Source organism: Mus musculus, chromosome 13, assembly GCF_000001635.26.
Source record: "Mus musculus strain C57BL/6J chromosome 13, GRCm38.p6 C57BL/6J".
Lineage (NCBI taxonomy): Eukaryota > Metazoa > Chordata > Mammalia > Rodentia > Muridae > Mus > Mus musculus.
In genome coordinates this window covers 93,088,063-93,113,337 of record NC_000079.6, presented here as the reverse complement: position 1 = coordinate 93,113,337, position 25,275 = coordinate 93,088,063, and the positions used below count along the sequence as shown (strand labels likewise).

Sequence of the window (25,275 nt, the reverse complement as noted above, 5' to 3'; positions counted from 1 at the left end):
AAAATTCTTAGCACTTTCTATAGACCTTTGTGATAGGAAAACCATGTCTCTGGTGGCTGAGTCAGCAATTGCATTTCCCTTAATCATAGGTCCAGGTAATGATGTATGTGCTCTAATATGTTGAATATAAAAGGGATGCTCACGCATCAAAATACAATTTTGTATTTTCCTCAAAATTTCAGATACTGGACTAGACTGCTTAAAATTTCCGGCAGTCTCTAATGCTAGAACCGCATTAACTACATAAACAGAATCAGAGATAATATTTATGGGCATAGGAAATCTTTTAAAAACTTCTAAAACCACCAAACATTCTACCAATTGAGGGGCTCCTGGTGTAAATTGCAACCTTACAGCCTTTTCATTGATTACATAACTTCCAATTCCTGTTTTTGATCCATCTGTATAAATATCAATGGCTCCCTTTATAGGGGTATTAGCTGTTACCTTTGGAAATATTACTGGATGTAATAACATAAAATGTAATAACGGATGTTTAGGATAATGATTATCAATTAAACCAGAAAAACTGCATCTAAGAATGGCCTATTCATCTATAGTAGCACACAGTATTTGCATTTGTGCGACAGTATAAGGGACAATTATGCTATCAGGCATTTTTCCAAAGTGAGTAATTGAAGTTTTTATCCCTTTGTGGGCCATATTTGCTACCATGGTGGGATAATGCTCTATAGTCTTATTAGGGGATATATGTGGATGTATCCATACTAAAGGACCATCTTGCCATAACACAGCAGTTGGCAAATTTATGGTTCTTAATATGCATAGGTACAAAGGTTCTTGCTCATTTATACGGTTTAACTGTGCATTTTGGATAGCTCTTTCCACCTTCCTAAGAACATCAGAAGCCTCAGATGTTAACTGTCTCAATGAGGTAATATGTGATTCTCCTTCTAAAATTTGAAATAAAGGTTTTAATTCCGAAGTAGGGATCCTTAAATAAGGTCTAATCCAATTTATATCTCCTAATAATTTTTGAAAATCATTTAATGTCTTTAGATGATCTTTTCTTATACTAATCTTTTGTGGGGTGACACATCGTAAAGTAATAGTGGCTCCTAAAAAATGACTAACATTAGACTGCTGTACTTTTTCTGGTGCAATAATCAAGCCATTATTTTTTAAAGTTTCATTAAGCAAGCCATAAGCTTGCTGTATACTTTCTTCTTCAGGTCCACAAATCACTATATCGTCCATATAATGACAAATTTTTAAGGAGGGGAAACCATCCCCAACCGGTTGCAAAGCTTTTCCTACATATAACTGACATATTGTAGGGCTATTTGCCATTCGTTGGGGTAATACCCGCCATTGGTACCTTTTATCAGGCTCCATATGATTAATAGAAGGCAAGGTGAATGCAAATCTAGGTTTATCTTTCTTATTTAATGGAATGGAAAAGAAACAATCCTTAATATCTACTACTATAATTCTCCAATCCTTAGGTAGAGCTGAGAGTAGGGGGAGTCCTCTTTGTACAGGACCCATAACTTGCATTTGTGCATTAATGGCTCTTAGGTCATGTAACAATCTCCATTTACCTGACTTCTTCTTTACAACGAAAATAGGGGTGTTCCAGGGTGATTGAGTGGGTTCCACATGTCCCAGGTCTAATTGTTTTTGTACTAATTCTTTAGCTGCTTTTAACTTCTCAGAGGGTAAAGGCCACTGAGGCACCCACACCGTGTCCTCCGTACGCCATGGAATGGGCAAAGGCTCCTCAGTGGCCCCTAGAAAAAACTCAGCCCTTTCTTATCTACTTTTTCTGTGGCTTTAACTGGTGAAATTCTACCTTGTAAGTTTTTTCCAAGACCTAGTCCAGGTATATATCCCATTCCTTTCATCATTTCCTTGCTTTTCTGAGAGTAATCATTAGTCAATATAATGTTCATGGCTGACAACACATCTCTTCCCCATAAGTTTACAGGTAAAGGGAGTACATAAGGTTGAAAAAGCCCTGTTCTTCCTTCTTTATCTTTCCATTGTAAGGATTTTGCACTTATAGTTGGGGTAGCCTCATATCCTAATCCTTGTAAGCTATGTGACGATTGATTAACAGGCCAAGAAGCGGGCCACCAATTACTGGATATAATGCTTTTATCTGCTCCTGTATCCATTATACCTTGAAAGGTTTTTCCTTCTATTTGTAATTGTAAAGTGGGACGATTATCCAAATCTAAAGATATGTAGGCCACATTCGTTCCTGTAGAACCGAGTCCCTTATCCCCTCGGGAATCCTGGCTACTAGAGAACATGTTATGCAAACTAGGAAGAATCAGTAATTGAGCAATGCGATCTCCAGGAGAAATGGCTACAATACCTCGGGGTGCAGAACACATAATCTTAACTTGTCCCTCATAATCTGAGTCTATAACTCCGGGATGTATCATCAATCCTTTCAAAGCAGAAGAGGACTTACCCAACAGTAGGCCCACTGTATCCTTTGGTAAGGGACCTCTAAAATCTGATGAAATAGGTTGGCACCCCATTTGAGGTGTAAGAATTACTCTGGAGGTGGCACAGATGTCCAATCCTGCTGAACCCGGAGTGGCTCTCCTCGGTCTCTGGGTGGCCTCATGGACACTGTGGTCTGAAATGCCCCATACATTTGGGGGCCCTGGGGACGGGGGCCCCTCACCCCGTTTTTTGGCTGTTGCACTTTAAACTGAGGTATTGGCCTTCCTTTTATATCTCTGACTGATCTACATTCATTTGCCCAATGTCTTCCTTTCCCACATTTTGGGCAAGTACCTGGTTCTGTCTTTTCAAACCTACTCTTTCTACCCTTTGTACACTGCTTTTGCATATGACCTGTTTGTCCACAATTATAGCAGGTTATTTCTTTTGCTTGCGCCATCAAAACTGCGGCAGCCAGCCCTGCATTTGAAAGAGGTCCTCCTATTTCTCTACAGGCTTTCATCCATGCTTGTAGCCCTTTCCCTTTCCATGGTGTGATAGCATTTCTGCATTCTTTGGTGCATTGCTCATAAACTAATTGTTCAATTAATGGCATTGCGGCCTCAGCATCACCAAATATACGTCCTGCCGCTTCCATCATGCGAGCCACAAATTCAGAGAAGGGCTCATTAGTTCCCTGAATAATTTTTGTCAAGTTACCAGATACCTCTCCTCTATTAGGCAATGCTTTCCAAGCTTTCACTGCTGCCTGATTAATTTGATCATAGACCTGCACTGGGTATCCTAATTGATTGTTTGTCCATATACCCTGACCTGTAAGCATTTCAAAGCTCCATGCTTGTTGCCCTGCAGTAGTATTAGTATGGGCCTGACTCAAACACAGATCATGCCATATAGACTTCCAATCTAGATAATGTCCCATCGTAAGACATGCCTTTACCACACTCATCCAGTCAAAAGGAGTCATGGCATTGTGAGCCAATCTATCAATTTGGGACTGAGTAAATGAGGCATTAACTCCATAGGTCCTTACTGACTCTGCTAGCTCTTTTACTTGTTTATGCGATATTGGCTCATAATATCGCTGTTGAGCATGATCCTGAAAAACAGGAAAAGCCTGACATATTTTTTGCAACCCTTTAGGAGTGCAAAAAGAGTGACCATTGCCAATTGCTTTCTTATCTGCATAAGGCGGAGTAGGTGGGGGAGCACTGAAACTCCTCCCTATTGGACCAGATCTTTCTGCCTCATACTCCGCAGCAGCCTCCTTCAAATCTTCCTCCTCTCCTGTTGATAATTCGGAATCCTCTGAGCTAGACAATTCTAACGACTCAGAGTCCTCGAGAGGAGGGTAAATTGACTTAATTTTCTGCTTTTTACTATTTTTTATACTATTTTTTGTATCTTTACATTTTGGGAGTTGACAATTAAAGCCATGATATAAGATCAAGGCAAGAAAGATAGCAACCCCAGCAACAATTATCAGATCTATTTCGTAGGAGAGCATGCCTCTCACATTAATTTCTTTCTACTTACCGGTACCGCCGTTCCTCAGCTGAAGAGTTCTGAATCCACTCCGGATCCTTCTCAGCAGTCTGTTTTGCAGGAACACTTCATTACCACCGTTCCCCAGCTGAAGAGTTCTGAATCCACGCCGGATCCTTCTCAGCAGTCTGTTTTGCGGGAACCTTTATTAACTGCTCCTTCCCCGTGATGCAGTTCTGAATCCTCCCTGTAGCAGGGGGTCTTCGCTCGTGCCTGAAGATGTTTCTTGTCCCGGGTTTTCGGCACCACTTCTTGCACGCGCTCGACTGGCCAGGAAGAACGACGCTGCAACAGGATCCTTCTGCACACGTTTATTGGGAGAGCTTGATTGTAGAGGCGAAAAGACTTCGAGCCCAGAACTGGTGCTGCTTTTATAGGCCTAGGAGGGGCGTGTCTCACACCCGGATTGGTTATGCACTAAACCTCATTTGCATGTTCCTCATCTGATTGGCTACTCTCTCTCAGTACCTTACAGAACCTCATTATCATACCTCATTTGCATGTCTCACATCTGATTGGTTATACTCTCAGTACCTTACAGAACCTCATTATCATGCCTGGGCCAGGCAGTGTCTTTGCAAAAAACTTTACTGCATATGTACACATTGGTTGTTTGTCCAATCTTATGTGTGGTGGCCAGCAGTAGTCAGTGCCACTCAGCAACGGCACATGTGGCTTCCCACATCTGAGGGCCATTATCTTTCAAACCACCACATTAAGTATATAGGACAATTAAAAAAATTAAAATACAACAAAATAACCATGTAAGCAGCCAAAATATATCTGATATAGATATTAATAATCAAAGCAAGTTTTATTACTATCAATATTTTGATAGATTAAGAAATAAATCAGTACATCCACATAAAAGGGACATTTAATTAGGATTAAAGTTAAATTTCTAGGATGATATGAAGGTTCTAAACTAATTTAATCTATCAATACAGTTTCAGAACACATAAGTTAAGAAACAGAATTATAAAGCTTGAAAAAAATCCATGCAATTGTAGTAGAGAACTGACATCTCTTGTTTTAGAATAAGCAGACAAAAATATCACTAAGGGCAAAAACAACTTGATAACAGAACTAGTCAGACAGATTTAACAGACATGAAATGCATTGCTAAAAAGCTGGAGAACACAATCCCTTTTCATGAACACAAAGACATTTTAATATGACCATACAATGACCATACAGAAATAAAGTAAGGGTTTTTTTGTTTTGTTTTTTTTTTTTTTTTTTTTTTTTTTTTTTTGAGACAGGGTTTCTCTGTGTAGCCCTGGCTGTCCTGGAACTCACTCTGTAGACCAGGCTAGCCTCGAACTCAGAAATCTGCCTGCCTCTGCCTCCCAAGTGCTGGGATTAAAGGCATGCTCCACCACTCCCGGCTATAAAGCAAGTTTGAACACAAGAGTATACAATAAAAATAACCTTGTACTGGCTAGTTTTGTGTCAACTTGACACAGGCTGGAGTTATCACAGAGAAAGGAGCTTCAGTTGAGGAAATGCCTCCACAAGATCCAGCTGCAAGGCATTTTCTCAATTAGTGATCAAGGGGGAAAGGCCCCTTGTGGGTGGGACCATCCCTGGGCTGGTAGTCTTGGTTCTATAAGAGAACAGGCTGAGCAAGCCAGGGGAAGCAAGCCAGTAAAGAACATCCCTCCATGGCCTCTGCATCAGCTCTTGCTTCCTGACCTGCTTGAGTTCCAGTCCTGACTTCCTTTGGTGATGAACAGCAATGTGGAAATGTAAGCTGAATAAACCCTTTCCTTCCCAACTGCTTCTTGGTCATGATGTCTGTGCAGGAATAGAAACCCTGACTAAGACAAATTGGTACCAGCATAGTGGGGTATTCCTATGACAATCTGACCATGTTTTGGGGAGGACTGTGGAAGGACTTTGGAACTTTGGGCCAGAAGATCCATTCGGTGTTAAGAGCTCTGTCAAATGTTGTGTAGGAGCTTGTAAGATAATGTTGAGAACAGTGCAGAAGATGGAAGCCTGGCTTGTGAAATTTCAGAGGGAAGATTAAAGACTCTTATCAGGGCCATTGTTATTTTGACTGTGAGATTCTGTCATTCTGGTTAGCTGGGGCTGAAGAACCAGCTGTGATTAACAAGATATCAGAACTACTAGAGTAAAACCTTTGCATTACTGGGACTATCGACACTGGTTAGCTGGAGCTAAGAACTTAGCAGTGATTAAGAAGAGGCCAGCATCATTGAGGTGACATCTTCTGGGAAGTATTTTCTGAAAGCACAAAGAAGCTGTGTTCCAGAGATAGCCAAAGTTGTACCTCGTGCTGCAGCAGGACTTGGTAATGTGTAAGAGTCACCCAGGTGGTACTGGTTTTGAAGGCATGAAGGGGTAACGCAGAGCAGCTGAGGCTTGGCACTATGAGAGGCCATGGAAGGCCATTGGTGAAGGTGCAGCCTCAGTTGCGGTTGATGGCCCAGGACTGAATGGGGTCATGCAAAGGAGTTGAGGCTTGGCACCATGAAGACAGACTGTGAGAGGCTATTGTTGAAGCCAAGTTATAGTGGAAGACAGCAGCGTTTTGGAGATGCCAGTACCATGAGATGACCACTAAGAACAGCAGCAGCAGTGGAGTACAGTCAGCTGGACCCTAGAAGACAAGGTGTATGCTACAAAGGGCATGGCTGGAGAAGTGACCCAAGCCCTTGGAGGAGCCTAGAAGATCGTGAGTTGGATCCCAGACATTGGATGGTTGGAGATTGATTTTTGCTTTTGATTGTGACTATGCCCTGGTATTTTTCCCACTTGAAGGAAGTTTTTAAGTGAAGCCCACAGTTAAGAGACTTTGAATTTTAAAGTACTTTGAATTTTAAAAGATACTGAATATTTTTAAAGGATTGAACTTTTAATATGTAAAGACTACGGGACTTTTAACGTTATTTAGATCTTGGGGATGAATAAGAACTAAGGGTTGAGGCTTACTAGTGATGTGTTTGTGTGTCAAGTTGACAAGGGGTCAATAGTACTGGCTAGTTTTGTGTCAACTTGACACAGGCTGGAGTTATCACAAAGAAAGGAGCTTCAGTTGAGGAAATGCCTCCATGAGATCCAGCTGCAAGGCATTTTCTCAATTAGTGATCAAGGGGGGAGGTCCCCTTGTGGGTGGTGCCATCTCTGGGCTGGTAGTCTTGGTTCTATAAGAGAGCAGTCTGAGCAAGCCAGTAAAGAACATCCCTCCATGGCCTCTGCATCAGCTCCTGCTCTCTGACCTGCTTGAGTTGCAGTTCTGATTTCCTTGGTGATGAACAGCAGTATGGAAGAAGTGTAAGCTGAATAAACCCTTTCCTCCACAACCTGCTTCTTGGTCATGATGTTTGTGCAGGAATAGAAACTTTGACTAAGACAAACCCTATCAAAAAATGAGGAACAGATCTAAACAGAGAATTCTCAACAGAGGAAACTCAAATGGCCGAGAAGCACCTTAAGAAATGTTCAACATCCTTGGTCATCAGAGAAATACAAATCAAAACAACCCTGAGATTCCACCTCATACCAGTCAGAATGGCTAAGATCAAAAACCCAGGTGAGAGCAGATGCTAGTGAGGACGTGGACAAAGAGGAACACTCCTCCATTGTTGGTGGGATTGCAGGCTTGTACAACCACTCTGGAAACCAGTCTGGCAGCTCCTCAGAAGATTGGACATAGTACTACCTGAGAACCCAGCTATTCCACTCCTGGGGATATACCCAGAAGATGCTCCAACATGTAATAAGGACACATGCTCCACTATGTTCATAGCAGCCTCATTTATAATAGCCAGAAGCTGGAAAGAACCCAGATGTCCCTCAACAGTGGAATGGTTACAGAAAATGTGTTACATTTACACAATGGAAAACTATGCAGCTATTAAAAACAATAACTTCATGAAATTTGCAGGCAAATGGATGGATCTAGAAAATATCACTCTGAGTGAGTCAACTCAGTCACAAATGAACACACATGCTATGTACTCACTGATAAGTGGATATTAAGTAAAGAGTGTGGAATACCCAAGATACAACTCACAGACCACATGAAGCTCAAGAGGAATGAAGACAAAAGAGTGGCTGCTCCAGTCCTACTCAGAATAGGGAACAATATAATCAAGGGAAGTAGAGGGTGGGAGCAACTTGAGAGGAAGAGAGGAGGTAGAGGGTAAAAAGAGGGGCGGAATCAGGTATGGGAAGAGTTGGAGAAGATATACAGAGAGTCAGGGAATTGAACAGAGGTGTGTAGCTATGGGGGATGGGGAACTGGGGGTAGCAACCAGAAAGTCCCAGATGCCAGGAGAGCAAGAGCCTCCCACACCCCGATGGGGATAACATTAGCTGAAATACTCCACAAAGGGGAGGGAGAACCTGTCGAGACTATACCTAGAGGTTAGACATGGCCCCCTGGTTGAGGGATGGGGCCACCCACCCATCTCCAAAATTTTAACCCAGAATTCCTCCTGTCTAAAGGAAATACAGGGACAAAGAATGGAGCAGAGATTGAAGGAAAGGCCATCCAGATACTGCCCCACCTTGGGATCCATCCCACAAGCAGATACCAAACCTAGACACTATTGCTGATGTCAAGAAGTGCTTGCTGACAGGAGCCTGATACAGCTCTCTCCCGAGAGGCTCTTCCAGATCCTGATCAGTACAGATTGGATGCTTATAGCTAATCACTGGACTGAGCACAGCGACCCCAATGGAGGAATTAGGGGAAGGAGCTGAAGGGGCCTTATCTGGCATCAATGGGAGGGGAAGCCCTTGGTCCTGTGAAGGCTTGATGCCCCAGTATAGAGGAATGCTAGGGAATGGGTCGGTGGGGGAACACCTTCATAAAAACAGGGTAAGGGGGGATAGGATAGGGGTTTGCAGAGGGGAAACTTGGAAAGGGGATAACATATGAAATGTAAACAAATAAAATATCCAATTGTTTTAGAAAAAAGTATATACAAAAATACAAAAAGGAATCTTTCAACCACAATGCAATCAAACTAGAAAGCACCAAGGAAAAGATGACAAGGAAATCCTCATGTATTTTGAAATTGAGAAAATAGATTTTTACAGAATATATGAACCAAATAAGAAAGCACAAAGAATATTTTAGAACATTTTATGATTAATAATAAATCAAAAGCTGCGCAAAACTTCTGCATGAAATATTTGAAGCTATCCTTAAAGTGATGTGTGCAACCCTGACTTTACATGTTAGAAAATGAGAAAGTTCAGAAATTCATGATATAAGAATTTGTCTTATGAAGCTAGAAAAAAAATCCAGGATTCTTGAAGAAAAAAGAGATAGCAGTCATAATATAGAAAATATCAACAAATCCATAATTTATTTGGAAATATTAATGAAATAATTTCTTCAGCAGTCATTACATATGTCAGCTAAACCCATCTGGGTAGTTGAGTTACCAGTTTGTTTTTACCCACAGTGACATTTTTGTCCACTTGCTCTCACATGAGAGATATGTTACAGTCTCTACTTTGTACTTCTATTAACAGTTGGCTTGTATATTTATGATAAAAAAAATCTCAAAAGATAAATGCTAAGAATGAAAAAAAAAAGTGGATGAAAATTTAGGCCTTATAACTACTTAAAAGGTATTGAGGGAAATGAACAATTCCAACCCCCCCCCCCCAAACCTTAATCTTAGTTAAAGTAGAGACATTTTAAGTAAAATACATACCCACAGAAGACTGAGTATTCATTTATCTACTGAATAAGTTATTTATTAAATACTTTTTTAGTTATTATTATCCACTATGAGCTAGGCATAATGTATAAATGGTTATCTCAGGCTGAGGTGGAAAGGTAACAAGTTGGAAGTCCATTTGAGTTATACAGAAAGACTTTCTGAAGACCAAAACAAATGGGTAACAAAATAAGCACTTTACCAGGAAGAAAATTCCAGATCTGAAGACTTCAAGAAATCCTACCAAATACTTGAAGAAGAAATAATGTAACAAACTCCTCCAGAGAACAATATAAGAGGGAATAACTCCTAACTTGCTTTAAGAAGCAACATGGTTTTGATATGAAAATGGAAAAAAACCTCACTATAATCAGTTATATTGTGGTTTCATGAATAGATACTTTATATAAAAAGTATAACACCATACCCATATTGAGTGCAATTCAGAAGTCCAAGACTGGTGTCTTAGGGTTTTATTGCTGTGAAAAAACACCATGACCAAGGTAACTCTTATTATAAAGGACAACATTTAATTAGGGCTGGCTTACAGTTTCAGAGGTTCAGTCCGTTATCATCATGGTGGGAAGCATAGCAGTATCCAGGCAGCCATGGTTCTGGAGAAGAAGCTGAGAGTTCTACATCTGAAGTCATTCAAAAGGAGACTCTACTCTGCAGGCAGCTAGGAGGAGTCTTTCTTCTACACTGGGTGGGGCTTGCACAGTAGGAGACCTCAAAGCCCACCCCAACAGTGATACACTTCCTCCAACAAGGCCACTCCTATTCCAGCAAGTCCACACCTCCTAACAGTGCCAAGCACAGTCAAACTACCAATGTTGGTTTCTGTATATTGGTCACTGTAATTCACATGAACAACGTAAAAGAGAAGATATGGTGATGTCATAGTCAAATAGAAATGGTTTCAATGAAGTTGACGCAGATTCTTAATGTTTGTAGAATGGTCCCAGCAAACACAGTGAAAACCTCCCTTAATCAGATGAAGACAGTCCTGGAAAGGACCGTCAGGGCTTGTTTCTGGTATTGTGGGTCTATTGTTCTCTTGATCTGACTCCCACCTCCTGAATTGTTCTCTTGTCTGACTCTAAAGGATTCCTCTCATACCATTACATAATAGGAAGCAGGAAACACCAGACAGTTCCTTTCTGAGAATGCAGTGGGAGAGGAAGAGATGATCTCCATGGCCAGCATCTTTAATTAGGCAAAGCAGATGGTCCCCAAAAGCAAAGGCTTGTCCTGCACAGTGAGAAACAACCCTAGGGATTTCCCTGAGCTATCTGGGGACAGCTTCTCTTTCATTAACAAAGCTCATTGTTTCTTTAGATAAAGTATAATGTGAATTTCGAGTTATGGCTAACCACATGCTAAGATAGTAATTTTCCATTGCTGTTTGTGGTTATTGGAATAAAAATGGCCTCCACAGGCTCACAGATTCGAAAGCTTGGTCACCAGCGAGTGGCACTATTTGAAAAGATTAGGAAGTATGGCCTTGTTTGAGGAAGTGTGTCCCTGGGACAGGCTTTGAAAGCCCAAGCTAAGTGCAGTATTTCTCTTTTCCTGCTGCCTTTGGATCTGGATGTAGCCACTTCTCTAGCACCATGTCTGCCTGCACGCTGCCATGCTTCCTACCGTGATGATAATGGACTAAACCTTTGGAACTGTCAGCCAGCCCCAATTAAATATTTCCCTTTATAAGAGTTGCCTTGGTCATGGTGTCCCTTCACAGCAATAGATCACCAAAGAAGACACTATTATTAGTAACTGAGCTTAGTCTCTCAGTGAGCCTGGCTGTTTGTCCATGTGTATAGTCTCCACCCTCCGTGACCCTTTTCTGGAATAAGCTTTACCACATTCATAGCTCCTCCCTCTGCTTCTCAACTACCCCAAACTCCCATGTCTTCTGCAAACCTATACAAGTACCTTTCTTTCCTGAAACCTCCCCTCTGCCCTCACTGGACCTTTCCCTCTCCCCTAACAGTATTTAACCCACTATATTAGATTTGAACTTCTTGAGGAAGGTCTTGTGCTGGAGACACAGGTCTGTGGTAGCTTCCTTTTCTGGGATGAACAGTGCCCTGGGTTTGATCTCTATAATTAGGAAAGAAAAGAACCTATGTCTTTATGTTTTTACATATATATATATATATATATATATATATATATATATATATATATATTACTATCTGTACTTAACAAAAGTTTATTATGTGCAGAAATAATACTAAATGAAAACACAAGTGATTGATTAGGCAACTCTACCTTAGCAGGCCTCTGCTCTTTTAGTACTACCTTCTAGGTGCTCTGTTCAGCACTCCTGAACTCAGTCTAGCTAGTAATGAAACTGTCTCTGCTTGAGTACACTGAATTTACAATCAATAAAGAACTCTAAATTGAATTTCTAATTGCTTTTATAATGCTACTGTGCTCACAGGCCTTCCCAATACTAACTCTCATGTTTGTGGTATAACTTTCATTTTTTTTAAATTCCATCCTACTTATGGTAAATGGCATGAAGAGAAGAAATAGCATGAGTTGAACATTTTGAGGAATAACCTTAATTAGATATGTAAAAGAGTTTGGAAAAAAAAAAGGAATTCAGTCTAGGACCAAAATTGATTCCTAATTAAGTTCAGTGGCTTAATACCAAAACCAGTAAAGAAGAGGCAAGCTACTAGGAAAAGGGAGACATGAATTCTCCCCGCTTCTTCCCAGTCCCTTTCACCTAAGCTGTCTGCAGAACTTGGTTACTTTTCGTAGACTGTAGCTGGGAAGAGGCAGATGCCCCACTGTGTTGGGCACTGAGGAAATAAAGGCTGGGCACATCTGCAGTAGACTTCCAGGGGTGCTGATGTTGCACCCTCTGCAGTAGACTTCCAGGGATGCTGATGTTGCACCCTCTGCAGTAGACTTCCAGGGAGGCTGATGTTTAGCAGAGGTAGTCTAGCACAGCCATAGCACTAAAGTTCTCGCCCTAAGTCCAGGGTACCAGGAAGGGGTCAGAGCAAGCAAGCTTCTGTGAGTGTGCTGCAAACGTTTCAGAGGTAGGTTTGTTCAGGCAAGGGCTTCTCAACTCCGTGTGCACATTGAAGCTCCCTAGCGCTTTAAAAGCAAAAATATAGCAAAGTCCAAAGTCTGTCCCAACAGTAATACCAGAGTTGTTGGTGGCAGAGAGGCATGGGTGGTGGCAGTATTTTCTTAAGGCTCCTGCAGGTGTTTTAAAGTATTCCAGACTTTAGAACCAGTCTTCGAAGCAGAGACTAATGAGTTTTGAAAAGCTAATAAGGGCTCTGAATTTTGTATGTCTTTCTTTTTAAAAAAAAGTACTTTGCTTTAATATTTACACTTAACCGCTATAGTTTTATTTCTCTTGCTGTAAAAAGAGTACAATAGGCCAATTAGCAGTTTTAAAATTACCTCAAATTATAGTTATATTCCTAGGAGAAAAGACTCCTGGGGTCTTAATATCCAGCTTAGTGTTTATGAAACAGTGGCCAATATACAACATGGCTGCTTAAATCAGCCAGGAATAGTCACAGCAGAAATCTTAAATATGCCCTGATGGATAGATAGAGTGTGGATAGGCACAAGAGGTGGGGTATGGTGGAGGAGAAGCAGTTCAAAGGAAGGAACAGCAAAAGCAAAGGGGAGGAAAAGGGAAAAAAAAAACAAAGAAGAGTGAGAGAGTGAGTGCCATAGAGCCTGAGGTTGGGTCTGATGGCACATGCAGGGGTAGCCTGAGCCTGCTGTCTCAGAGGGCATGTGGGAGCAGGCCAAGCCCTTCCAAATGTGTGTACCACTGAAAACGAGTCTAATATCAAGTTCAAGGATTATATGGAAATGCAATGGCAAATAGCATTTATTGAGCACCAACTATATACCAGGAGTGGTTTCTTAGCATTCTGTTTATGTACTACCTAATCCTTCCATCAACTCTATAATGTATTCAATTATTATCCTTATTCTACAGATGGTGAAAGTGAGGAGACTTGTGACTTTCTTTTGTTATAACTGCACCCAGGAAATATTTATTACATAGTGAATGAGATACACTAACTATGGGACCATGCTCTAAGAAATGCATTGGTTAGTGATCTAATTTTTCTGTGAGCATCGTAGCATGTACTCACATTAGATGGTAAAGGTCAACCCTGCCTATGGCGTCTGGATGCAGCTAAGGTGAGGCTCAGAGAAGACAGCAGCTGGATACCATGCCGGGCATATGGTCTTACATAAACTTTTCTCTATGGTTCTGGGAATCAAATCCACAGTTTTCCGTTCATTTAGCAGTCCAAACTAAAGTGTATGTAGCATAAACTAGTAACATGGCACATTCATTATCAAGCATTTTACACTTTATGTGCTTGTATGAGTTATGCTTTTATGCAACTGGAAATACAGTAGGGATTTTCCTCGGCATCATCACAAAGGTCATTAATTCACTAGCTATGATGTTATGATGACTAGAGTGACACTAGACAAAAGGAAGCCCACAGCTCCACTCTAATTCCCTAGGACCATGGCGGTCTATGCGGTCCACAGTTAACCAAATACCATTCTGGGGCACACAGTTGTAGTTAGAAGAGAAAATCCTGTAGGAGTGGGGGAGGCAGGTACTTGGAAATAAAATCAGAAAGGAATTTGGAGCCAAGGATGTTCCTATTTTGTAAGTAAGAAGAGTTTATTGAGATTCGTCTCCATGAGGAATGCTAATGGGATGCTTGGGAAAGCCAGATGGAAGGAAAATAGGAAGGGCCGAGACCAGGCCAATAAGAGGCAGGAGTCAGGCTCCTGGTCAGATAGGAAGCAGATGGAGTGGGTGGTCCACAAAACCTAGCTAGGTTTGGGGGTCCCTGTGGGAACAAAGAGCACAGATGCCAGGGTCACATGTGGGTCCTGGTGAGAGAAGGGAGCCTTCCTGACTGGGGAACACGGGAGGACCAGGAGGGCAACCCAGAATAGGGAAGGAGTGAAAATGAATTTCAGCTTTCCTTCTGGCTTAAGGCTGGCTACTGAGCAATTCTGGCCTGGGCTTTCTTACTGCACTGATATCTGGATTTTAACTTTTTAAACTTTATTTTATATTCACCCCACATTTGAGGTGGATGTGAGTACTGACTTCTATATTTTACATTTACTTGTTCTAATAATTAATATTAATTTTATTTATTACTATAATATATAATTACTGGTATTGTTCACCATAGGTTATCAGATGAGGATGAGGAGGGCAAGACCAAGCAGGAGTGTATCGTCTCTGACCCTTCCTTTTCCATGGTGGCAGTTCAACGTGAAGACAGTGGGATAACCTGGGAGACCAACTCAAGCAGATCTTCCACTCCTTGGGCTTCAGGAGAAAGTCAGACCTCGGGAATATGTAGTTTGGAAGGGTCAGCTCTGACTTCTCCTCCAGGAAGTGTTTCCTTTATTATGGATGAAGTTAAAAGGACACGGAAAAGAACTCAGAAGTCCAAGCGTGGCTCACCGTCACTGCGTCGGAAAGGCAGCAAAAAAAGGAATTCTCTGGAATCACAAGATGTTCTGACAAACCAAGAAGATGGTCCTTCAATTTCAGAAAGCCCTGTGCTCAATATTGAGAATGAAAAGTCATCTATTGGCACTTATGATAAAACAAGAAGGAAGAAGACTGCATCAAATACGCCTCCCATCACTGGGGCTATCTACAAAGAGCACAAACCATTAGTGTTGAAGCCAGTCTACATAGGAACGGTACAATACAAAATAAAGATGTTCAATTCAGTTAAAGAAGAGTTAATTCCTCTACAATTTTATGGGACGTTGCCAAAAGGTTATGTAATTAAGGAAATACATTACAGGAGAGGAAAAGATTCATCTATTAGTCTAGAGCCGGATTTGAGCAATGGTGGTTCTAATATAGTTCCCCAAAGGAAATTAGCCCAGAGCCCAGAAGAAGACAAAGTAAGAGAGCTTGCTCCACCCTGGAGAGGTGCCCTCTCCAAAGGGTCCAGGACCTCATTGTTTAGTCACGAAGAGCAAAAGAAAACGTATGCCGATTCCAATTTAAATGTTCCATCTTCAACAGAACACGCATTTCCCTCCAGTGCCAGAAATGATACAGCTGATCAAGAAGAAAATCTCAGCCTTCCACAAATGATGCCACAACAGCCAGCTGATGAATCAAAGACCCACAGAATGGAGCCACCAAGCATTCCAGCAACCATGGTCCTTGAAAGAGCAAAGGAAGAACTGGAACAGAATGCACAAGGAAAGGAAAGTTCAGAGGATGATGCTTCAGTCTTGACAGGCTCAGCCGATGATGTGCAACAGGAAGGCTTGGTTTCTGTCAACCATTCCATGCCATGGGAGGCAGAGAAGGAGTCTTTAGAGACAGGACCACCAAGACCAGCGCCAGCCATCCAAGAAAAGTTTGAGCCAGACATGGAAGGGCTAGAGCCGATTTCAACAGAAAAAACAGAACAAGCGTCTGAATACGTGACCTCATCTGAGCCCATAGTCCACAGAGAGGAGGAGCATGCGCCTGAGCCCATAGTCCACAGAGAGGAGGAGCATGCGCCTGAGCCCATAGTCCACAGAGAGGAGGAGCATGCGCCTGAGCCCATAGTCCACAGAGAGGAGGAGCATGCGCCTGAATCCATAGTCCACAGAGAGGAGGAGCATGCGCCTGAGTCCATAGTTCAAAGAGAGGAGGAGCATGCGCCTGAGCCTGAGTCCATAGTCCACAGAGAGGAGGAGCATGCGCCTGGGCCTGTGCCCATAGTCCACAGAGAGGAGGAGCATGTGCCTGAGCTTGAGTCCATAGTCCACAGAGGGGAGGAGCATGCGCCTGAGCCCATAGTCCACAGAGATGAGGGGCATGCACCGGAGCCCATAGTCCACAGAGAGGAGGAGCATGTGCCTGAGCCCATAGTCCACAGAGATGAGGGGCATGCACCTGAGCCCATAGTTCACAGAGAGGAGGAGCATGTGCCTGAGCCTGAGTCCATAGTCCACAGAGAGGAGGAGCATGCGCCTGAACCCATGGTTCTTAGAAAGGCACAACTAGAGAGGGGAGTGGAAACTTCTACGCCAATCACGGATACCACTGAACCCGAAGATTCTAGTCTAGAAGAAGAGATCATAGAACTTGATTACCCGGAAAGTCCTTTAGCTTCTAAGGAGACTTCCCCATCGCCTTTGTCCCCTGAAGTAGAGCACAGAAAAGAGCCCATTCTACCAACACAGATGACATTCACACCTGAACGTATCACTTTGTCCGAGGAAGAAAGAGAAGAAAACGAGTCTGTTTCTACCGATTCTGCTTTTGTATCTGAGTATTCAGTCCTACAGGATTTGAACCATACACCAGAGAAGCTGGAAGTAGAGGCAGTTTCTGTATCTGATGTGAAATCTAGCAATGAACCTGCAGTCTTTTCAGAGGACGACGAGGAACGTGAGTCTTATTCCCCAGCTATGACCTCTGTATCTGAGCAGTCTCTTTCTCCATCCACCACTGAGAAGACATCTGCCATCCAGTCCCCACTCTTTTCAACAGTTTCACCAGTCCTGTCTGGAGATGAGGCCTCAGAGAGCGTGTGTCACTCACCAGAATCTGAATCTGCGGCTGAGTATTCTGTTCCAGCACATGCGCAAGAGTTGCTGTTGAAAACAGGTGACCACAAGCTCCCATTAAAGTCCCAACGTGTTTCTGAGCCCATCATTCAGGCAGAAGATGAGAAAGAAGATATTGGGCTACTTCCCCCAGCAGCACTGAGCCAGGCAGTTCTATCGGAAGATGAGAGTCTAGGAAGTGGAAGTTTCGCATCAGATTCAAAGCTGCCATTTAAACCCTCGGTTTCACAAAATGCAACACGGGAATCCCCCCAAAAAACAATAGATGACATGCCCCAATTCAAACCAAGAGGCCTTTCTGATCCTGCAACCCTGTTAGAAGAAGAAAAGGAAGCCATTGGAGTTGGGCTATCTTCATCCAATGAGGTCTCTGCAGTGGAATGCGCTCTCCCCCCACAAACCACTGAGCTGCTTTCTGAAAGCCATGCCCCACCTCCCTGGGCCATCTCATCCGAACAAGTGGTCCAATCAGAAGAAGGGAGCAGAGACCAGCAGCGGGGCTCATTCTCTTCCACACCAGAGCTTGGCCACACATCTCCTCTGCTTCTAAAGGGTGCCTCCTCACCCACAGGTCTATCAGAGCAAGGGCAGGAAGAGGACAATATTGGGCCCCTTTCCCCTGATTCTGCATTTGCGTCAGAATTCTCATTCTCACCCTATCCGACTCAGGAACTAGAGAAGAGAGAGCTGGGGCGGGATTCTCCACTGTGCTTAACGTCCCCCTCTGAGCAGACTGTTCTGTCTGATGAGGACACGGAAGAGGCTGACCTCTTTTCTCCGGATTCAGCATCACAGGTGTCAATCCCACCATACCGAATCGCAGAAACAGAGCAAAACAAGGTCGAGCCAGACGAATTACTACCTAGGAGGTCTGCTCCAGACTATCCCTACTTCTCAGAGGCAGATGAAGAAGAGGCGGGGTCCTCAGTGGTCACGCCTGTGCCTGAGCATTCTGAGCCATCGCAGGAGCGGGAGGAGTCTTCCCCTTGTAGGCCTGTGTTCGAAGATCTGAGCCTGCTACCTTCGGCAGATAAGACCGGCCAAGCAGAAACTATGTCAGATGTTCCAACAATTTCAACCTCTGTGTCTGAATATCTCATCCTGGCACAGCAGGAGAAAACTCAGGCATCTTTGGAGCCTGAGGCTGAAGATTTGGTACCACCACCAACCAGTGGATGGGAGAAGAGAGATGCAAAGAGTAGTCTGCCAGCAGTTACAATAGCAGCTTCCTCTTCTGCACTCTCATCAGTGGTAAAGGAAGAAACCACATCCGTTTTGCCCACCTCTCAGCCCTCAGTTTCACCCGAGTCAACCTGTGTGCTTAAGCCAGAGCAGGAGCCCACAGCACCTCTCACTCTAACAAGTGCAGATGAACAGATGGCTTTGCCCAGAGTCGGAAGGGAAAAAGCTGTGCTGGATTCTCAAGAAGCGACAGCACACAAATCGCAGGATCAGACACCAGAGCCTCGGCTCCCAAATGTTCCAGGGTCTGGGATGAAATATTCAGTTTTGTCTGACTTGGGAGATGAGCCAAAGGCGGATGTCAAACTCAATTTAGCTCCAACTGTGACTTCTGAACTAGAACAGAGAATGTTGTCAAAGAATGAGCCTGAAGTGGCAAAACCACACTCACCTCCAGAGGAAACATCTATTTCTGGACCTAAGGTTTTATCTGCAGTGAAAACGGAAGTGAAACAGGAGTCCAAAATAACCAGGGAACTTCCTGCGGCTTCATCGGGGAGAGAGAGGGGAGCAGAACACAGTCCACCTGCACCACCTGCACTTCCAGCATTGATGGAAGAGATGGGGAAAGACACAGAAGCCAGCTCTTCTGCCACCACAGTGCCAGTAACTAAGCTTGATTCAAATTCAACTAAATTAGGCAGGGATGAAGTCCTGACAGATCCATCTCTTGCCAGCCCTGTGGAACACCCAGGCTTAAAGGGAGTAGGGAAGAGCGAGTTAGGCAGTGGTTTGCCTTTGCCCAGCATGTCTACCTCAGAGGTGTTAAGGCCTGAACCCAAACTTCCTGTCAACTCAGGGGTTGAGGTAGAGAGAGAAGACAACGAGCCACCTCCATTGCAAGTGTCACCCACATCCAAACCCACGGTGCCAAATGACAAACACGAGGAGATAACAAGGTCTCCTGATTCTGAAAATGTAGTTTCAGATGATTTAGCTCCAACATTACTGGCCCTCAGACATGAGATGAACAGGCAAGCAGAGGAGACATCTTCTCCAGTGCCGGGGAGTTTCCTGTCAGGAGAGCAAGAGCTTATAAAGCTCCCCCCAGAGCCTGAGAAGCACAAACAGTTATCAGAAGTACCAACTGCTGGGTCAGAACTCATTGATAGTAGAGATAGAGATAGATCCTTAGGTATAGAACCAGTAAAACCCATCGGAACGGAACCAGGGCCTTCTATCTTAGAAAAGGGCCCCGCTGAGCTTCAGAGAAGAGGAAAAGAACAAGAAGAAAACAGGAAGCTTCCTGTGCCTGCCTCAGCTCCATTAGAGACTGCTTCTTTTGACCTCCCCATTGAGCAAAAAGAGCCTAAACGGACCCTTCATGAGGGCCAAGCTGTTGAGGTGCCTGATGAGAGCAGCTCTTCTGCAGATAAGCCAGAGCTGGGTGTTAAACAATTGGCAGAGAAGAAGGAGAATTTGGAGCAACCCAAGCCATTTGTGACAACTGAGCGTGCCAGTGTTACAGGATCAAAAGTGAAAGAGAGTCTCATTTCTCCAAAGGACAACACCTGGATGCTGGAAAAGCCAGATGGCTTAGTCAATCAGCATGAAGATAGAAAACCAGGAACTGGGCAGCTGGAGTCCTCTGAGAGCACTGATCTGATGTCAGAGAAACTTGGGGCTGCTCCACTGGATACAGATCACACATCTGAAACCAGAAACCAAGAAACAAGCAAAGCACCAGTGTCTGGTGAGAAGCTATCTCAGGAACCCAGAAGGGTTCAGTCAAAGGCTGTAGATGATTCTGAGGAAGGGAGAAAGCTAGCCTCTGGCAACGTGGAAGTACTCACCCAAAGTAAATCTGTCCCTGCTGTGAAAGCAAAAGCCACACCTCAACCTCCAGAGACCCCAGAGGTGACACAAAAGCCATCTGAGAAGTCACTCGTCACTGAGCAAGGTCTTCCTGCAGAGAAGGGAAAGAAAGGCATTTCATCTTTTAAATCATGGATGTCTAGTTTATTGTTTGGATCAAGCATTCCAGATAGTAAGGTCTCTGACAACGAAGATCTAGAAACTCGTCCAGGTCCCTCTGTAGAGAAAGCAGTACCTGCCATAGAGCCTAAAGGTACAGTTCCTGCTGAGGTTAATATAGCCGAGAAGCCAGCGGTTCATTCATTACCTGAGGTCACAGTTAAACTGGCCGAGGAGCCCAAAGGCGTTTCAGTTAAATCCAGCATAAGTCAAGACCTTAAAGAAAAACTCACATTTTTATCAAACGAAGACGTTTTAAAGCAACCTAAGTCTAACTCTGAAAACTATGGGCAGAAGGAACTGCCAGGCTTCTCAGAAGGAATGGGCGAAAGCTTAGCTACTTCAGTTGGTGACAAACATCCTGGAATTCATCCTTGTTCCCCTATGGGTGAGAAAGTGGGTATGGAAGAAGCCCAAAACATGGCTCCTCTTCATATTACTGAGAGCCAAAGACGCCAGAAGCCAGAGGTCTCTTCTCCGTCTATGTGGAATATTTCTGCACGTAAGGAAGAGCCAAGCAGTGATCACAAGGAAACATGGCTCTCGTCATCTGACGTAGTAGATAGAATGCCACAGAAGCCCAAATCAGCCCAGTCCGCCTTCACAAGGATGAACTCAGAGGAACCAGCATCAATGATTCTGCCAGTGGAATCAAAAGGCAGTTTAAGTGATCTTGGTGAAGACAGACTTAGACAAGAAATGCCAAAACCCACTTCTTTGGAACATTGTGAAGAGGAAGTGGAACGTCCAACAGAGGAGAAGGATGGCTGGGAAACTAGATCATTTTCCTTGGCAGGGAAGAGGGGCCTGGCAGAGAAGCAAGAAATCATGGCTCCCTTGGAACTCAGGGAAAATGAAGCAGTAGGAGAGTTGCAAAGGATGCCGGAATCTCGACCTTTCAAATTGGAAGAATCAAAAGCTGCTGAGAGGCTTGAACAGCGCATCTCTCCAACTGAAAAGCTCATGGAAAAACCCAGCAAGACTCTTGCTTTGGATAGGAGAGAAAAGGAAGTGCAGGAATGGGTATTTTCAGAAGGAGAGAAGCAAGAATACCCCCCTGCAGCCATGCCTGTGCCTGGAGCATCAGCTGTTTCTTTGGATAAGGCTCAACCACATTTGCTGGCTAAACCAACACCAGTTGTTGAAAAACCAGAACATATAGTCACAGAGGTATACCCAGAAATTAGGGAGAGAAAGGCAGCAGAAACCCAACCACATCCCCAGGAAGAAGGTAAAACTTTAGTAGAGAAAACCAAGGTTTCCCGTGTGGAGTCTCCCCATGGAGAGGAAACGGATGGCCATTCTCTTACTCAGGAAGGAAATCTGGAGTTGGAAAAGTCAGGTGAGAGTAGAGTGGATCTCAAAGAGGAAAGGAGGCGGTTCGTGATGCCCGAGTTGTCCCTTGGTGCTTCAGTGGCTGCGGAAGATGGAAGTGTGCAGCCAAGACCCCTATCTAAGGATGCTGCTAGGGTATCAGACATGACTGATGAAACAAAGCATTTAGGAACGCCGCCAACTCAGCCGTCAGCTGTAGAACCACAAACTCTTGTTTTAGGAACTTCTGTAGAACATACAGTGAAGAAACAAGAAACATGGTCAGACAGGCCCACAGTCCACACTTTCCAGACATCTAAAGACTACACGGAAGAGATGCTGAAACAGTCTGTTCTTATTTCAAAGCATCACTTGGAAGCTGTGGAAGATGTGCACAGAAACGAACCGCCCTCTTCAGCAGCAAGTAACTATACTCAGTTTATGCTTAGTGCATCAGAGATCAGTGCTGATGGAGTTCCTCCTATGGGAGGCACAGCCCAGGAGCCTGAAGGCACCTCTGTGAAAGATGAAGAATTTTCAGTAACCAGCAAGCCAGCTGGCCTTTCAGAAGATCAGAAGAGTGCCTTTAGCATCATTTCTGAAGGCTGCGAGATATTGAATATCCATGCCCCTGCCTTCATCCCTTCAGTGGATCAGGAAGAAAGTGAACAAATGCAAGATAAGTTACAGTATTTGGAAGAGAAAGCTTCATTTAAAAGCATATCTGTTCATGATGAGAAGAAGGCAGCTGCTTCCCATAAAACGCAGAAGAGCAAGTTAGAAGTTCCTGATAGGAAAATTACATCACTGAAGGAAAATGAGACAAAGGAAACTCATAAGACAAAGGAGGAGATAGCCACAGACTCAGGAATGGGTGATTTCACACCTATCCAACCCACAGTTTCTGGTGAAGAGGATTATTTTGAAAAATATACTTTGATTGATTATAACCTCTCCCCAGGCTCAGGAAAACAGAAATCAACTGTTGAGGAATCTTCAGAGGAAGCCACCAAAACACTGACTTCTTTCCCAGAAAGTTCAGCTGAACAGGCCCTAGACCATGAATATAACTTAGTAAAGTTAGACGAGAGCTTTTATGGGCCAGAAAAGGATGATAGCAAATTATCTCATGCAGAGATGCAAAAGTCTTTGGCTATCCAAAAACCAGATGACAGAAATGCTCCAAAGGGTATCAGTAGAGATGTGGACTCCAGGTCTCCTGGGATGCCTTTATTTGATGTGGAGGAAGGAGTTCTATCAAAAAGACAAATATTTCCCACCACCCCCAAGGCTGTCAACCCTGAGCTGCTAGAGGAGCCCCCAGCACTTTCCTTCTTCTATAAGGATCTGTATGAAGGGGCGGGTGGGGAGAAAAATGAAGGCGAAACAGCTTCAGAAGGTGACAGTGTGGACTCTGAGACATCATTCCCAAGGCGACATTCTGACACTGATGATGGACCAGGTATGTATTTTGAGAAGTACATACTCAAAGACGACATTCTTCATGACGAAACTGTAACTCAAGAAGATCAAGGCCAAGGCCTGGAAGAAAAGCCAGTTGGTGAAGAGGATTCACAGCAACTGAGAGTTGCAGAAAGAGAGATCAGGAGAAAGCCTGAAACTAGTTTTTGGGAGAAAAATCTGGAAGAACAGCACAAAGTTGTTGGCCGGGAAGGAGAACCCACAGGCCACATGGAGACCCTTGATGAGGCGGCAATGCAGCAGAAAGCTCCCATTACAGAGCAAGTCAGAGCAGTCACCCAGAAGATGAGCTATGCAGTTCCATTCCAGGACACCCGCTGTGTTCTGGAGAGTGAGCCAAGCAGCCAGGGTAATGAGGCAGGAAATGCAAGTCCAGATGTCAATCTGAATGTCCCCGTACAAGAGTCTTTCCCAGAAGAAGAATCTGCAGCAGGTGCCACCTATGCTCCTGAAGTATTGCAAGAGAGGCTGGTCCCATCTGTGTCCCGGGAAGAGAGGCTCCACAATACCCCTGTGCAGGATGAGTATGACTTTGTTGGCTCTCTGAATCAGGAAGCAGCCAGTCAAGCCATCTTACCAGAAGAGCCAGGTTCAGAATCCTCACCCAAAGAAGTGTTATCTCAAGGATCAGAATCCTTTGAGCACATCAGGGAACAGGAGCTCACGAGTGAGGGGGAACCAAGAATGTCTGCTTCACAGGAAGTGTGGGACAGGACAGAAGACCAATCAGCAAGAGAATCAGTGACCGCTAAGACACAAAAGGAACCGAAAAAGACTCAGGCTGAATCTTACTGCTACACCTGCAAAAGCCTGGTCTCTGAAATGGACAAGGCACTGGACATTCACAAAGACCACGAGGTTTCAGCACTCGACACGGCTATAAGTGCTGTTAAGGTAAACCAACTTAACACACACAAATCGTACATAGATATTGGGTTTGCTTTCACATTTTCTTAAAAATGACCGCTATTTAATATTTATTTTAAGCAAAATGGTCTGAAAACATATGGATATTTCTCTAAGAACTTAGTTACGACTAGCTTATCTGTTATTTTTATGGGTAGAATATGTGTCAGAGCACTTTTCTAGGTTCTAAGGAAATTGCTATCTCATAACAAAGACCCTTAATGTTATAAAAAAGTAAAATGCTACACATTAGCACACAAAGCAATTACTTTCTGTGATCAATAATTTTGTCCTTTAAAATTTGAATCTACTACCCTAGCCAATTCTATTCTAAATGCTAAAAAATGCTTGAAACAGTAAGATTTTAATTTTGAGTCTCATTATATCACATTTCGCCAGAGATGCTGTTGAGAAACATGGAACCACTAAGCAACCATCCACTGAGCACCCATCTGCTAAGCAACCATCCACTGAACACCCATTCACTGAGCATCCATCCACTGAGTACCCAACCACTGAGAACCCATCCACTGAACACTCATCCACTGAGCACCCATCCACTGAGCACTCATCCACTGAGCACCCATCCACTCATCCACTGAGCATCCATCCACTGAGCACCCATCTACTGAGCACCCATTCACTGAGCACCCATCCACCCCCCAATCATCTTCTATTTTCACACACTCTTCAACATAGAGCAGTCAGGATCTTAAAATTAGTAAATAATAACAAAACTCAAGGACTTTCTCTGTGCCAGCATGCATTGAGTTCTTCGTGTATAAAGTACATTTTAATTCTCTTAGTTCCTCAACAGTAATGGAATGGGCTCAGGGAGTTTAAGTGATTTGGTCTGATATTGTAGTTTATGCTCTTGGCTGTATGTCTGTATGTTTGACTCAGTGATGTGCCATCACTGATTCTCAAACTACCCTTCAGTGATGTTGCTGTTAAATAATTGTCACTGATTCTGATTAAATAGAATTGCACTTTAGAATCTGGGTATTTTTCCTATCAAATTAATTCTCTCTTATTCCTCTAGGGT

General features: G+C 43.5%; 1 protein-coding gene and 1 long non-coding RNA gene across 2 annotated transcripts in view; one reads left to right on the top strand and one right to left on the bottom strand.

Moving 5' to 3' along the window:
- The window catches only part of Cmya5 (cardiomyopathy associated 5), a 104,012-nt gene that overhangs the window by 31,387 nt on the left and 47,350 nt on the right, over window positions 1-25,275 (top strand). Inside the window, exon 2 of the mRNA NM_023821.3 lies at window positions 14,909-24,218. Coding sequence (NP_076310.2) covers window positions 14,909-24,218 — 9,310 coding nt within the window. The remainder of the gene's footprint in view (window positions 1-14,908; window positions 24,219-25,275) is intronic.
- Window positions 14,370-18,505, bottom strand: A630019I02Rik (RIKEN cDNA A630019I02 gene). Its single transcript, NR_046182.1, has 4 exons — window positions 18,175-18,505; window positions 17,599-17,624; window positions 17,287-17,483; window positions 14,370-16,805 (listed from the first exon to the last, which is right to left on the bottom strand). It is a non-coding gene; the product is annotated as an RIKEN cDNA A630019I02 gene (long non-coding RNA).